The 15,927-nt window shown below is 37.8% G+C and overlaps 1 protein-coding gene across 3 annotated transcripts in view; it reads right to left on the reverse strand.

Annotated features, from left to right (window-relative positions):
- Positions 1-15,927, reverse strand: part of unc5a (unc-5 netrin receptor A) — a 533,124-nt gene that overhangs the window by 261,300 nt on the left and 255,897 nt on the right. For all 3 annotated transcript variants that reach the window (XM_062045710.1, XM_062045709.1, XM_062045708.1), the window contains exon 2: positions 14,079-14,291. In XM_062045710.1, the coding sequence (XP_061901694.1) occupies positions 14,079-14,291 (213 nt within the window). The remainder of the gene's footprint in view (positions 1-14,078; positions 14,292-15,927) is intronic.

The raw sequence follows: 15,927 nt of genomic DNA on the forward strand, positions 1-15,927 counted from the left end.
ATGTTGGGTTGCCGACCCCTGATTTAAGTGATCAAAATAATAGTTTTACATGCTTTTATCTACACCGTCTATGCGGGTAAATGGGCTCTAGTTACAGTATGTAGATGATGTCACACCAGGTGTCTGGCCCTGAAAAAGAGACATTCCAAGTAGGCATGTCCGATCATGGCTTTTTGCCGATATCCGATATTGTCCAACTCTTTAATTACCGATACCGATATCAACCGATACTGATATATTCAATCGTGGAATTAACACATTATTATGCCTAACTTGGACAACCAGGTATGGTGAAGATAAGGTCCTTTTTTAAAAAAAATTATAAAATAAAATAAAATAAATAAATTAAAAACATTTTCTTGAATAAAAAAGAAAGTAAAACAATATAAAAACAGTTACATAGAAACTAGTAATTAATGAAAATTAGTCAAATTAACTGTTAAAGGTTAGTACTATTAGTGGACCAGCAGCACGCACAATCATGTGTGCTTACGGACTGTATCCCTTGCAGACTGTATTGATATATATTGATATATAATGTAGGAACCAGAAATATTAATAACAGAAAGAAACAACCCTTTCGTGTGAATGAGTGTGAATAAGTGTAAATGGGGGAGGGAGGTTTTTTGGGTTGGTGCACTAATTGTAAGTGTATCTTGTGTTTTTTATGTTGATTTAATAAAAATAAAAAAATAAAAAAAAATAAAAAAACGATACCAGTAATAAAAAAAATGATACCGATAATTTCCGATATTACATTTTAAAGCATTTATCGGCCGATAATATCGGCAGGCCAAGTATAGGGTTGGAGTTGGGGGTTAAATTACCAAAATGATTCCCGGGCGCGGCGCCGCTGCTCCCCACTGCTCCCCAAGGGGATGGGACAAATGCAGAGGACAAATTTCACCACATCTAGTGTGTGTGTGTGACAATCATTGGTACTTTAATCTTTAATCTTAATTACTGAAATACTAGTTAATATTATGGGAAATGACTGCCAGATTCATTTTCAGGACGAAGGTCATCTGGACGAATTACAGCCTGTAGGAGGAAGTAACAGAAACATATCACAATAATATATCCTCCTGTGAATTAGCGTCATGTGCAATGGACATTTGTTTTTTGCCCATTTCTTCTGTCAGAGTTACAAATCTAAGAAAAAAATAGCCCTGTTAAATGTCCACTGTAGATGATGCTGGTTCTCCGGAGGATATATGTTTAGTTTAAGGCATATCGGGATAGGTGTATTTCTTACATGATGATTAACAGCTGGGGTGTCAAGTCTTTGTTTTGTCACAGTTTCCTAGATTCATAAACATTTTAGAGTTGAACACTCTGAATAATGACTATAATTTACTAAACGACAGCAAAGGTGAATTGTTATAATTATTAATCAAGGTAGTAATTGAAGTGGGTTTACCATGAGATTCTTATAAAAACATCTACAATAAATAACCAGTTTTCTCCTTTGATTTCAATTAATTACTGTAACCTTTTCATATGTGACTTCAAATATTAATCTGTAATATGTACCACGTGTTATTGCAAGGACATGAAAAATGTCAATTTCAATTCACTGGGACATGTTGTAATTTATGTTTAACATTCACCTGTGTGAAAGTAATGCTGCAGGGCTTGAAAAATATTTATAAACCAATCTGACTTACCCGGTCTGACAGGAGCAGTATTTCTTTGTTAAAGATTTACAGTACGGTGACAAATCAGGGTCTTCTATGACTGTGGGACAGCTTACCATATTTCAAAATATAATATTGATAGTTTTAGGTATTACACCTCCAGCTCTTTTCAAAATCAAACTCTGTGATTGATCATTGTTGGGTTATTCATCCATCAAAAAGTGAAAAGAAAGATTTTCATATCGAACACAGGCCACTGTTCAGACTCCCATGTGACCACACAGGAACCGACCAATGAAACCAAGGCTGATATATCAAACTGTCGTCATGGAATTTAAATTTTTTTCTTTGAGGTTATTTCATTTTGCATTTCAGTACAGAGTGTGGGGCAGGGAGCGCAAGTGACTCAGGTAGAAATTATCACCAAGTTCCTCTAAGGCAGGGGTGTCAAACTCATTTTAGCTCAGGGGCCACATGGAGGAAAATCTATTCCCAAGTAAAATCATGGCATGATAACTTAAAAATAAAAACAACTTCAGGTTGTTTTCTTTGTTTTACTTTGGCCAAACATAGAACAAGCACTTTCTGAAAACGTACAAATTTACAAATAATCATCTGGACAAAACACTTCAAGTTTGTTCAAAATTCTGAGGAAATTGGTGCAGTTTCAAAAACACAATGAGCTTAGACTACGTCTCAGTGTATCTACAAAGCCAGGATTAAACTATAAGTCACAGTCTTTCTGAGATTGAACAAAAAACACAACATGTAAACTCGTCTAGGTATCAAATACTTCCTTTGTCATGTCCACGTATCAATCCAGAGCTAACTCAACAAACCGTAAGAAACAGAGGTAAAAACTATTCAAGAAGGGTCATGTACATAGTGTATATACCCCCCCACCCCCATGTTTTGTATATATTGTTTTTTAAATCACCTGACATGTATACTGTGTATATGTACCGTATTTTTCGGAGTATAAGTCGCACCAGCCGAAAATGCATAATAAAGAAGGAAAAAAACATATATAAGTCGCATTTTTGGGGGAATTTTATTTGATAAAACCCAACACCAAGAATAGACATTTGAATGGCAATTTAAAATAAATAAAGAATAGTGAACAACAGGCTGAATAAGTGTACGTTATATGAGGCATAAATAACCAACTGAGAACGTGCCAGGTATGTTAACGTAACATATTATGGTAAGAGTCATTCAAATAACTATAACATATAGAACATGCTATACGTTTACCAAACAATCTGTCACTCCTAATCGCTAAATCCCATGAAATCTTATACGTCTAGTCTCTTACGTGAATGAGCTAAATAATATTATTTGATATTTTACGGTAATGTGTTAATAATTTCACACATAAGTCGCTCCTGTGTATAAGTCGCACCCCCGGCCAAACTATGAAAAAAACTGCGACTTATAGTCCGAAAAATACGGTACATAATTTATCCATTTTTTAACGTAATTTTTTATATACATAATACAGGTTATATATCTTTTATTATTGAATGTATCAAATGTGATGAATATTTAATGGGCCACAATGGAAACAAGCCTTTTGGCTTTTTGTGCCATCCATTTGCCTTTTTAAAGCATTACATGGATTCAATTCTTTAAGATGTCAATAAACTTCTCAATCAATCAATCAAGTTTTCTCATTTTTGACAGAGACATTATGGGGGAGTAAGGATGCCAAATAACGATGTGTTCGAAGCAGAAGACATAAAACGGCAGTTTTTAAGTTACATGTGGGTCGAGGGAGAGGAGCCGCAGCCACACTTTCCTTTTTACCTCTTGCTAGTGCTAACAGAATTGCTATTGTGACATCTAGTGGACACATTTAGGACAGCAGTTTATTCCGTTCAAAAGAAATGCAGCTCATTTTATTACTTGGCAAAGTCATCAGGCTGGCCGGATAAAACCTGTTCGCCCCTGCTCTAAGGCTATTATTAACAGGGTTCCACTGTGTGAAAATTGTCGATCAAGTGTTTAACTCAACATTTTTCCTTCCTCAAGGCCCATTTTGGTATCGTCAGAAGTCTTGTTGCCTGGCAACAAATCAAAGTTTGGAGTCCAGAGTGATGACCAGGTTCTGAGGACAACCCGACAAGTCTGTAGCGAGCAAACACTCGCTGACACGCTACTTTTTTTCCCCCCAAACGAAATAACCGAATCCCCTCAATCCTAACCTTTTGATATCCCTTTGAGGATGTATTAGTAAATAACACATACACGTGGATGTGTGCTCTTGAAATATTCTGACTTGAGGGGGATTTAGAGGGGCCCATGCGTAAACTCCTCAGGGCAGGACTGACATTAAACAAGCTAAGTGTTTGCAGGATCGATGTGGGGTACTTTGAAGCCGTCATACCTCTGGACTACCATGTGTCCTTCACAACTGCACAGTCTCACAAGACATATACAGTATACATCAGAGACAGCGATGCAGCTCACAGATATGACCACCGGCATGATTCAGACTTAAAAGTTTGCAGAGTTTGATAAACTTAAGCAAGACAGATCTATTTTATAGAAAAATAATCGCTGACTGTAAGAGCTCATAACTACATGACGGATTGGTGGTCGGCATTAAAAGCTGGCAGAGTCACGCCGCATGGGTAATATGATGTTCCCGCAAACTGTAATTTATGGGAACAATGTGGCACAACGCAATTCATGATCATCTTATCATAGAAGGGCAGCCAACTCTACAAGGTCACAACTATAGGAACTGGCAAATACGCTGCTTAATATTCCTGGGAGAGTCTTCTTCTCATGTGTTGTATACAGAAGAAGAGGAGAGAGACAGGGACGTACCGTATTTTTCGGACTATAAGTCGCAGTTTTTTTCATAGTTTGGCCGGGGGTGTGACTTATACTCAGGAGCGACTTGTGTGAAATTATTAACACATTACCGTAAAATATCAAATAATATTATTTAGCTCATTCACGTAAGAGACTAGACCTTGGACCCTGACTTAAACAAGTTGAAAAACTTATTGGGGTGTTACCATTTAGTGGTCAATTGTACGGAATATGTACTTCACTGTGCAACCTACTAATAAAAGTCTCAATCAATCAATCAAAACCAGGCATGGGCAATTATTTTGACTCGAGGGCTACATTTAGAGAACACAATGTGTCTGGGGGCCGGTATATGTATTTTTAGGAACACTGATACAAAACCTCACAATAATGTCTGATTGAATGCTAAAAACGTCATGACAGACCGCCTTAAAAAACGTAATGGAATTTAAATTTTTCTATGAACAATAAAACACTGAATATTGACAAAATATGAATGTCAAACCCCCTTTCGATCGACATATTTTACAATCAAGTGAAACGCAAAAAAAATGCAACAAACTGAAATATGAACGCGAAGAGTACAACATAAACCCACCTACAATCTGATACATCTGATACATCACTAAGCTTTATAACTTTGTTGTGAAAATCTCCTTCCGTGTCTGTGGAAACGCTTCCCACCCACACTGCTTGGTGCCTCGTCTGAGCTGCTGTGACGTCGATTACCATAGTAACTAATTAGATTACCATAGTAACTAATTAGATTACCATAGTAACTGGTATATCATCCAAAAGCGCAGATTCTAACCATTGAAGTACTTAGTATAGTTCAAGATTTACGGTCATTAGAAAACATCACTGCACATAATAATGGCAGCTACACTTTCCACCTTAAACATGTAAAAAAAAATATTTGGGAATGTCCGGCGGGCCAGATTGAAAAGCTTAACGGGCCACGTGTGGCCCCCGGGCCTTAATTTGCCCAGGTCTGGACTAGACGTATAAGATTTCATGGGATTTAGCGATTAGGAGTGACAGATTGTTTGGTAAACGTATAGCATGTTCTATATGTTATAGTTATTTGAGTGACTCTTACCATAATATGTTACGTTAACATACCAGGCACGTTCTCAGTTGGTTATTTATGCCTCATATAACGTACACTTATTCAGCCTGTTGTTCACTATTCTTTATTTATTTTAAATTGCCTTTCGAATGTCTATTCTTGGTGTTGGGTTTTATCAAATAAATTTCCCCCAAAAATGCGACTTATACTCCAGTGCGACTTATATATGTTTTTTTCCTTCTTTATTATGCATTTTCGGCCGGTGCGACTTATACTCCGGAGCGACTTATAGTCCGAAAAATACAGTATATCTTTTTGAGAAACAGCATCCTCTGAATTTTTTTCTTTTCACTAGTTTTTTTTGTCAGGATTTAACATTTTAAAACAAACAAAAAAAGCCCTTTTATGCAAAACACACATTTCCACTGCAGAGGACACGGTCCTCGGGAGGATATATACTGTACAGACAAGAGAGGGGACGAGCACCAATGTATTGGTGACTCATAGATGCTGTGGTGCAATTAGGCTGGTGTGTCATCCACTTAGCAAAAATGCCTCTCCCCAAAGAGAACTGTTCATTTTTTCCTTTAGAGAAAAATAAACAGCGCCACTAGGTAACTGTGATGACGTTGCCACCAAGCGGCTGAGTTTGTTCCTCTGAGTGCTTCCACAGCAGGTGTGTAGCAGAAGAAAACCAGAAAAACAAACCTCTTTAAAATCGTTTCCTTTGTAATAATCAGCAGCGCTTTTGTCGCCCTCTCATGCTATAGCACAGGTCTGGGCAATTATTTTGACTCAGGGGGGCCAAATTTAGAGAAAAAACTGTGTCTGGTGGCCGATATATATATATATCTATATATATATATCTATATATATATATATATATATATATATATACTATATATATATATATATATATATATATATATATATATATATAGATATATATAGATATATATATATATATTAGGGCTGCAACAACTAATCGATTAAATCGATTAAAATCGATTATTAAAATAGTTGCCGATTAATTTAGTCATCGATTCGTTGGATCTATGCTATGCGCATGAGCAGAGGTTTTTGATTTTTTGATTTTTATTTTTTTTACTAAGCCTTTATTTATAAACTGCAACATTTACAAACAGCTGAGAAACAATAATCAAAATAAGTATGGTGCCAGTATGTTGTTTTTTTAAAATAAAATACTGGATAGGATAGAAATGTAGTTTGTCTCTTGTATCCGATTATTAATCGATTAATCGGAGTAATAATCAACAGATTAATCGATTATCAAATTAATCGTTAGTTGCAGCCCTAATATATATACATATATACATATAAATATATATATATATATATATATATATATACATATATATATATATATATATATATATATATATATATATATATATATATATATATATATATATATATACAGTCGTGCTCTTAAGTTTATATACCCTGGGAGAATTTATGATTTCTTGGCCATTCTTCAGAGAATATGAATGATAACACAAAAACCTTTCTTCCACTCATGCTTAATGGTTGTGTGAAGCTATGTATTGGCAAACAACTGTGTTTACTCTTTTTAAATCAAAATGACACGAGAAAGTACCCAAATGACCCTGATCAAAAGTTTACAAACGCCAGCGACTTTGATCTGATAACATGCACAAAAGTTGACACAAACAGGTTTGAATGGCTAATCAAGGTTCCAATCCTCACCTGTGACCTGTTTGTTTGTAATTAATGTGTGTGTATAAAAAGTCAGTGAGTTTCTGGGCTTCTGACGGACCATTGCATCTTTCATCCAGTGCTGCACAGATGTTTCTGGATTTTGAGTCATGGGGAAGGCAAAATAATTGTCAAAGGATCTGCGAGAAAAGGTAATTGAACTGCATAAAACAGGAAAGGGGTATAAAAAGATATCCAAGGAATTGAGAATGCCAATCAGCAGTTTTCAAACGTTGATTAAGAAGTAGAAAATGAGGGATTCAGGTAGACCAGCAAAGATTTCAGCCACAACTGCCAGGAAAATTTTTGGAGATGCAAAGAAAAATCCACAAATAACTTCAGTTGAAATACAGGACTATCTGAAAAATTGTGGTGTGGCTGTTTCAAGATGCACAATAAGGAGGCTCTTGAAGAAAAATGGGCTGCATGGTCTAGTCGCCAGAAGAAAGCCATTTCTGCGCAAATGTCACAAAGTATCCCGCTTCCATTACGCCAAACAGAACAGAGACAAGCCTCAAAACTTCTGGAACAAAGTAATTTGGAAAGATGGCTTTCTTCTGGCGACTCGACCATGTAGCCCATTTGAGTGGAAGAAAGGTTTTTGTGTTATCATTCATATTCTATGAAGAATGTCCAAGAAATCATAAATCCTCCCAGGGTATGTAAACTTATGAGCACAACTGTATATATATATATATATATATATATATATATATATATATATATATATATATATATATATATATATATATATATATATATATATATATATATATATATATACAGTTTATACCGTATATATATACCGTATACATTTATATATATATATATATATATATATATATATATATATATATATATATATATATATATATATATATATATATATATATATATATATATATATATATATATATATATATATAAAAATAAATATACACACACATATAAATGTGTATATGTATGTGTAAGTGAAAATCTGCCGTACAGTATGTGTGCTTGGGTCCTATTTTTAGGAACACTAATACAAAAAAAATCACAATGTCTGAATGCTAAAAACATTATGACAGACCGCCTTAAAAAAAACGGAATGGAATTTGTTTTACTGAAGGAAACACCCAGAATGTATATGAAAATAAAGAATGTGGGATTTACAATATTAACTATGAACGATAAAACACTGAATATTGACAACATATGAACGTCACACACCCTCTCGATCGACATATTTTACAATCAACCGAAACGCAACAAAAATGCAACAAACAGCGAAATGTGAACGCAAAGGGTAAAAAACCCCACCTACAATCTGATATATCTGATATACTGTATCACTAAGCTTTAGAACTTTGTTGTAAAAATCTCGTTCTGCGTCTGTCCCTGACCCCCGCATTTCAGTGCTGGCCGCTCTGGAAACACTCTGTGGAAACACTCTGTGGAAACACTCTGTGGAAACCCTCTCCACCTACACTGCTTGGTGCCTCCTCTGAGCTGCTGTGACTTACATTACCATAGTAACTAGTACTTCATGCAAAAGCGCAGATTCCAACCATTGAAATACTTTGTATAGTTCAAGACTTATGGTCATTTGAAATCATCACTGCACATCATAATGGCAGCTACAGTTTCGATTTTAAAGATCTACAAAAATTATTTGGGAATGTCCGGCGGGCCAGATTGAAAGGCCCCCCGGGCCTTAATTTGCCCAGGTCTGCTATAGCATCTCCAAGTCACACAGAAAAAAAATGTGTTATATTCTTAAAGGCCTACTGAAAGCCACTACTACCGACCACGCAGTCTGATAGTTTATATATCAATGATGAAATCTTAACATTGCAACACATGCCAATACGGCCGGGTTAACTTATAAAGTGCCATTTTAAAATTCCCGCCACACTTCCGGTTGAAAAACTCCTTTGGATATGATTTATGCGCGTGACGTCACAAAATCCACGGAAGTGGTTGGACCCCATCGGACCCGATACAAAAACCTCTTGTTTTCTTCGACAAAATTCCACAGTATACTGGACATCTGTGTTGGTGAATCTTTTGCAATTTGTTTAATGAACAATGGAGGCTGCAAAGAAGAACGTTGTAGGTGGGATCGATCGGTGTCTTAGCGGCTAAGTACAATACTTACAGCAACACAACAAGGACTACTTACTTAGCAGACGCCTAGCCGATGCTTGCCGCCAAACCCACGGATGAAGTCCTTCGTCGCGCCGTTGATCGCTGGAACGCAGGTGAGCACGGCTGTTGATGGGAAGATGAGGGCTGGCTGGCGTAGGTGGAGCGCTAATGTTTTTATTATAGTTCTGTGAGGTCCGGTTGCTAAGTTGCTAAATTAGCCTTAGCGTCGTTAGCAACAGCATTGTTAAGCCTTACCAGGCTGAGAATTTTTAACCGTGTAGTTACATGTACATGGTTTAATAGTATTGTTGATCTTCTGTCTATCCTTCCAGTCAGGGGTTTATTTATTTTGTTTCTATCTTCATTTGAGAACGATGCTATCACGTTAGCTCAGTAGCTAAGTGTGTCACCGATTTATTGTCGTGGAGATAAAAGTCACTTTAAATGTCCATTTCGCGTGCTCGACTCTCATTTTCAAGAGGATATAGTATCCGAGGTGGTTTAAAATACAAATCCGTGATCCACAATAGAAAAAGGAGAGAGTGTGGAATCCAATGTGCCAGCTTGTACCTAAGTTACGGTCAGAGCGAAAAAAGATACGTCCATCACTGCCTCTCTAGTCCTTCACTGTAACGTTCCTCATCTACGAATCTTTCATCCTCGCTCAAATTAATGGGGTAATCGTCGCTTTGTCGCTCCGAATCTCTCTCGCTCCATTGTAAACAAAGGAAAATTGTAAGGAATATTACCTCCTGTGACGTCACGCTACTTCCGGTACAGGCAAGGCTTTTTTTTATCAGCGAGCAAAAGTTGCGAACTTTATCGTCGATTTTCTCTACTAAATCCTTTCAGCAAAAATATGGCAATTTCGCGAAATGATCAAGTATGACACATAGAATGGATCTGCTATCCCCGTTTAAATTTAAAAAATTCATTTCAGTAGGCCTTTAAGGCAAACCATCCTAGGAGAAAATAAAACAAATACATGGCAGGAAGTGCAAACAAAATGGTTATACTAGGAATAGGCATGACAACCAATTAAATGATTATTAATAAATCAACTGTGTGAAATTGTTGATTAATTCCATCTTGAAGCAACTGAGGCAAATGGAGTGAGGTGTGAAAAACGGATGCCACGATGTGATGATGCAAGGCAATTCAACTAACACGGCGCAGGTAAAGTCTTGGCTGTGACAGGCAGGCCAGGTGTTTTGTACCATTTTCCTTTTCCAAATGTAGCCGCTGAGCAGTGACACGAACTGGAAATACACACTGCAAAAACTGAAATCGAAGTAAGATTAAATATCTCAAATAAGGGTGATATTTGCTTATTTTCTGTCTGATAAGATAATTCTTCTCACTAAGCAGATTTTATGTTAGTGTTTTACTTGTTTTAAGGGTTTTGGTCCTAAATGATCTCAGTAAGATATTACAGCTTGTAGCTGAGATTTGATGACCTATATTGAGTAAAACATGCTTGAAACTAGAATATCAACTGTTGCAAAGCTGTGTCATCAACACTCACAAGTATAAAACTACTTCTTTAAAGTAATAATTTCTTACTTCAGGCATGAAAAAAAAAATCATGATGAGAACGCATATCATTACGTCAAGATTTTTTTAATTTTAATTTTTAATTTTTTATGATTTTTCACGTCAAGATAATGGCACTAACATTTACTTAATTTAAGAATATTTTTCAACATATTGAGCAAAAAGGTCTCTTTTTTTTTCTACCAAGAAAAGTGCACTTGTTATTAGTGAGACTATACTTATTTTAAGGGGTTTTTGGTTTCATTGAGGTTAGCTAATTTGACTTGTTTTGGAAAGTCTTGACAAGCCAAATTTTCTTGTTCTATTGGCAGGTAATTTTGCTTAGTTCAAATAAAATAACCCTAATTTTTGTATTTTTTTTTCTTGTTTTTGAACACTGACTTTTTGCAGTGCAGTCATCTTTCACTACTCTGGGGGACGGCGTGGCGCGGTTGGGAGAGTGGCCGTGCCAGCAACCTGAGGGTTTCTGGTTCGATCCCCACCTTCTACCAACCTCGTCTCGTCCGTTGTGTCCTTGAGCAAGACACTTCACCCTTGCTCCTGATGGGTTGTGGTTAGGGCCTTGCATGGCAGCTCCCGCCATCAGAGTGTGAATGTGTGTGTGAATGGGTGAATGTGGAAATATTGTCAAAGCGCTTTGAGTACCTTAAAGTAGGGCTGGGCGATGTATCGATATACTCGATATATCGCGGGTTTGTCTCTGTGCGATATAGAAAATGACTATATCGTGATATTCGAGTATACGTTCTCACATAGTTGTTTTTAGCTGCTGGCATTACACTACAGGCTCTTCTCACTCTTTATAGTCTCTCCTTCTCACAGAGACATAAACAAGTGCACCTTCTTACATACGTCACATACGTATACGCCCTCGCGGACCAGAGAGGTAGCAGCATGGGTAACGTTAGCTGTGGTGCGAGTGGTAATACGACAGAAAGAAGGTGTGAATCTGGTAACAAATGAAGGAAGAATTAATTCCCAAGAAAAACAGCACAGGCTCCATCGTCTGGCGGTGGTTTGGCGTCAAGCGGGAAAATGTCGAACAGACAACCGTCATTTGTCAAGTGTGGAGCAAAAGCGTTGCTACAAAAAGTAGCATTACTGCTAATATGTAGCATCATTTGAAAAGTCACCCGCTAGAGAATGAAGAGTGCTTACTCCGCATGTCAACACCTCCGTTCGGTGCCACACCAACAAAATGCCGAGGCAACCATTTTCACATCAACACCTTATGAAAAAAAAATACGACATAAGGAGATAACGTCCGCTGGAACCTACCACATAGCGAAGGACTTACACTATTTGATTTCCTATTATGCAGCTCATTTTTATTTGACAGTTTTTGAAATATCTTGTGCACAAAAGTGCACTTTATTTGTTTTAAACTATCTTAGTGGCGTTCTGTACAAAAAGCGCACTTTAATTTAGTGTTGTTTTGATTTGTCATCTTAGTGACATCATGCACAAAAGTGCACTAATATCTTGTTTTAAAATGTCTCTGACAATTTTGCACTTTCTGTTTTGAAATGACATGAATGTTTGTGCCACTGCTTAATAACTGTTTAATTAATAAATACAGTTTTGGTAAATTGACTTAGTTGTGATTTCCCTCTCTGCATGAAAGTTTAAAAGTAGCATATATTAATGCAGTATGAACAAGAATGTTTTAATGTAGACACATAGAATCATCATACTGCTCTGATTATATGCATCAAGTGTTCATTAAAGACTAAGGCAAAATATCCAGATGTATACACTACCGTTCAAAAGTTTGGGGTCACATTGAAATGTCCTTATTTTTGAAGGAAAAGCACTGTACTTTTCAATGAAGATAACTTTAAACTAGTCTTAACTTTAAAGAAATACACTATATACATTGCTAATGTGGTAAATGACTATTCTAGCTGCAAATGTCTGGTTTTTGGTGCAATATCTACATAGGTGTATAGAGGCCCATTTCCAGCATCTATCACTACAGTGTTCTAATGGTACAATGTGTTTGCTCATTGGCTCAGAAGGCTAATTGATGATTAGAAAACCCTTTGTGCAATCATGTTCACACATCTGAAAACAGTTTAGCTCGTTACAGAAGCTACAAAACTGACCTTCCTTTGAGCAGATTGAGTTTCTGGAGCATCACATTTGTGGGGTCAATTAAACGCTCAAAATGGCCAGAAAAAGAGAACTTTCATCTGAAACTCGACAGTCTATTCTTGTTCTTAGAAATGAAGGCTATTCAACAAAATTGTTTGGGTGACCCCAAACTTTTGAACGGTAGTGTATCGTGTATCGCGATATGGCCTAAAAATATCAAGATATTAAAAAAAGGCCATATCGCCCAGCCCTACCTTGAAGGTAGAAAAGCGCTATACAAGTATAACCCATTTACCATTTATTCTTGTTTCTGTCGCAGCTTCTCCAGTTAGGCGACAACACACAGCGGGCGAAGCGGAACTTAAATCACTCGCCGTGCCTCAAAGTCACTCACACAGCGGTGAAATCTTGATTTGGCAGGAACAAGTTAAGGGCACAGAGGAGGGAGAAGTCAGCACTCGTCAATCAAAGGCTCAGTATGCTTTAAGTTTTCTCATTTGTGAACCACATCAGAATTTAGCAATTTGTCTGATTTTCTAAATGGATGTCATTTTTTTCCCCCTGCAGACCAGCTGAACGAAACGCTTTTTTTTTTAAGCTTTCTGCAGACTGATTGGTGAGCATCTTCTGCTAGGCTTTGGTGGAAATTTGCATCTGTGAAGACCTGTCCTTATCACGTTCCCCGTCTCCTGTCAGTTGTCAGCCTGCCAATGGGTGGCTCGCATTGGCAGATCGCATTTGAATCACACAACATCAGTGTCGCGCATGTTTATGGCACTGGCGGCGGAGGCGTGGGGACGAATGGCGAGGACAAGAAAACACACAAACATGTCTCCAAGGTGATCATGGAAATTTCGAAGACTGGAACCAATGTGCTTATTATGATACTGGCAGGCTCAATAGGCTGGCGGTGTAGCCAAGAGGACGCCTGATGGAGCACGGTAATCATCGGCAAATTGCAAACCTTGCCTGCACCGTGCTATAAAGTCAGTAATAAAGGAGTGGCACAAAAAAAACAACTATCATTCAGCGTGTACCTGTAGCCGGGTCCACGGTCCGCTCAATCAAGTGGTCATCCTGGTGAACCCACTCCCCGTTGCACTTGAAGTAGATCTGCGTCGCCGGCGTGGAGCGGCAGGCGAGCGTCACCGGCTTGTTTTTCACGATGTACTCATCCACGGGTTCCACCAGGAAGTGCGGCAACAGGTCGGAGAAGGCAGGAAGTGTCGCTGTAGCGGCGTGCTCAGAACCTTGGTGTGGAAAAACAACAGCAAAGATTTTTAGTCGGAATGCCAGATATGAAGGATTTTCTCCTGAACTCAGGAGAGCTCGCAATTGTGATCACTTCACTCGAGAGGGAAATGAAGCAGACACAAAATATTGTTCCTACAAAATATGGAGTTGGCTGCCACTTTGCAGCTATAACAGCCGGCATACTCTTTTGGGAGGAGTTTCTACAAGTTGCTGGAAAAGTATGTCTTCGGAAGGTTTATCTTTTTTTTTTTGTCCATTCAGCAGCGCTCTGTTAGCTCATTGCAACTTTAACAAAAGGAGTATTTGAGGTCAGGGCTGTCTGTTTTTTCCCCTCTCACACAAAACCAAGATGTGTCATTGCACAACACATGACAGGCATTCCACATAAGCTTCAAAGTAGAATTGTCAGAACAGCCTCAAGTCAAGGGCAGCACGGTGGAACAGGGGTTAGTGCGTCTGCCTCACAATACGAAGGTCCTGGGTTCAATCCTGCGCTCTGGATCTTTCTGTGTGGAGTGTGCATGTTCTCCCCGTGACTGCGTGGGTTCCCTCCGGGTCATACTTGCCAACCCTCCCGAATTTTCCGGGAGACTCCCGAATTTCAGTGCCTCTCCCGAAAATCTCCCGGGACAACCATTCTCCCGAATTTCTCCTGATTTACAGCCGGACTTAAGGCATGCCCCCTCCAGGTCTGTGCGGACCTGAGTCAGGACAGCCTGTCGTCACGTCCGCTTGGCCAACCAAAAAGTAACCACAGAACACAATACCGTATAGTGTTCTGTGGTTACTTTTTGGTTGGCCAACGGTTTACGTTGCATTGCGCACCCTGACGGCAAGTGTGGGAGTCGGTTCTGAAGTATGAAGTAAAGAGACGTAACTTCGTCACCTCGCCTGGTTATTGACTCCAACCCAGAATATTACACTGCCCATACCTATGCTCCTTTAAAGGCTGTGCTACTGGCGGCAAAGCATTGCACTTTCAAATACAACAATGAGTAGAGTGTTATGTGTGTATATTAGGGCTGCAACTAACGATTAATTTGATAATCGATTAATCTGTCGATTATTACTTCGATCGGATAAAAGAGACAAGCTACATTTCTATCCTTTCCAGTATTTTATTGGGGAAAAAAACAGCATACTGGCACCATACTTATTTTGATTATTGTTTCTCAGCTGTTTGTACATGTTGCAGTTTATAAATAAAGGTTTATTAAATAAATAAATAAATAAAAATTGCCTCTGCGCATGCGCATAGCATAGATCCAACGAATCGATGACTAAATTAATCGCCAACTATTTTTATAATAGATTTTAATCGGTTTAATCGATTAGTTGTTGCAGCCCTAGTGTATATGTGTAAATAACCATGAATTAAAAATTATAAAATTTACCATGAATTGATTTACGTGGACCCCAACTTAAACAAGTTGAAAAACTTATTCGGGTGTTACCATTTAGTGGTCAATGGTACGGAATATGTACTGTACTGCGCAATCTACTAATAAAAGTTTCAATCAATCAATCAATCATAAATGAACACTGAAATTCAAGTATTTATTTTATTTATATGTACATATATATATAATAAAATACATATATATATACACTACCGTTCAAAAGTTTGGGGTC

The sequence above is a fragment of the Entelurus aequoreus genome, linkage group LG04, assembly GCF_033978785.1.
Source record: "Entelurus aequoreus isolate RoL-2023_Sb linkage group LG04, RoL_Eaeq_v1.1, whole genome shotgun sequence".
NCBI classification, from domain to species: domain Eukaryota; kingdom Metazoa; phylum Chordata; class Actinopteri; order Syngnathiformes; family Syngnathidae; genus Entelurus; species Entelurus aequoreus.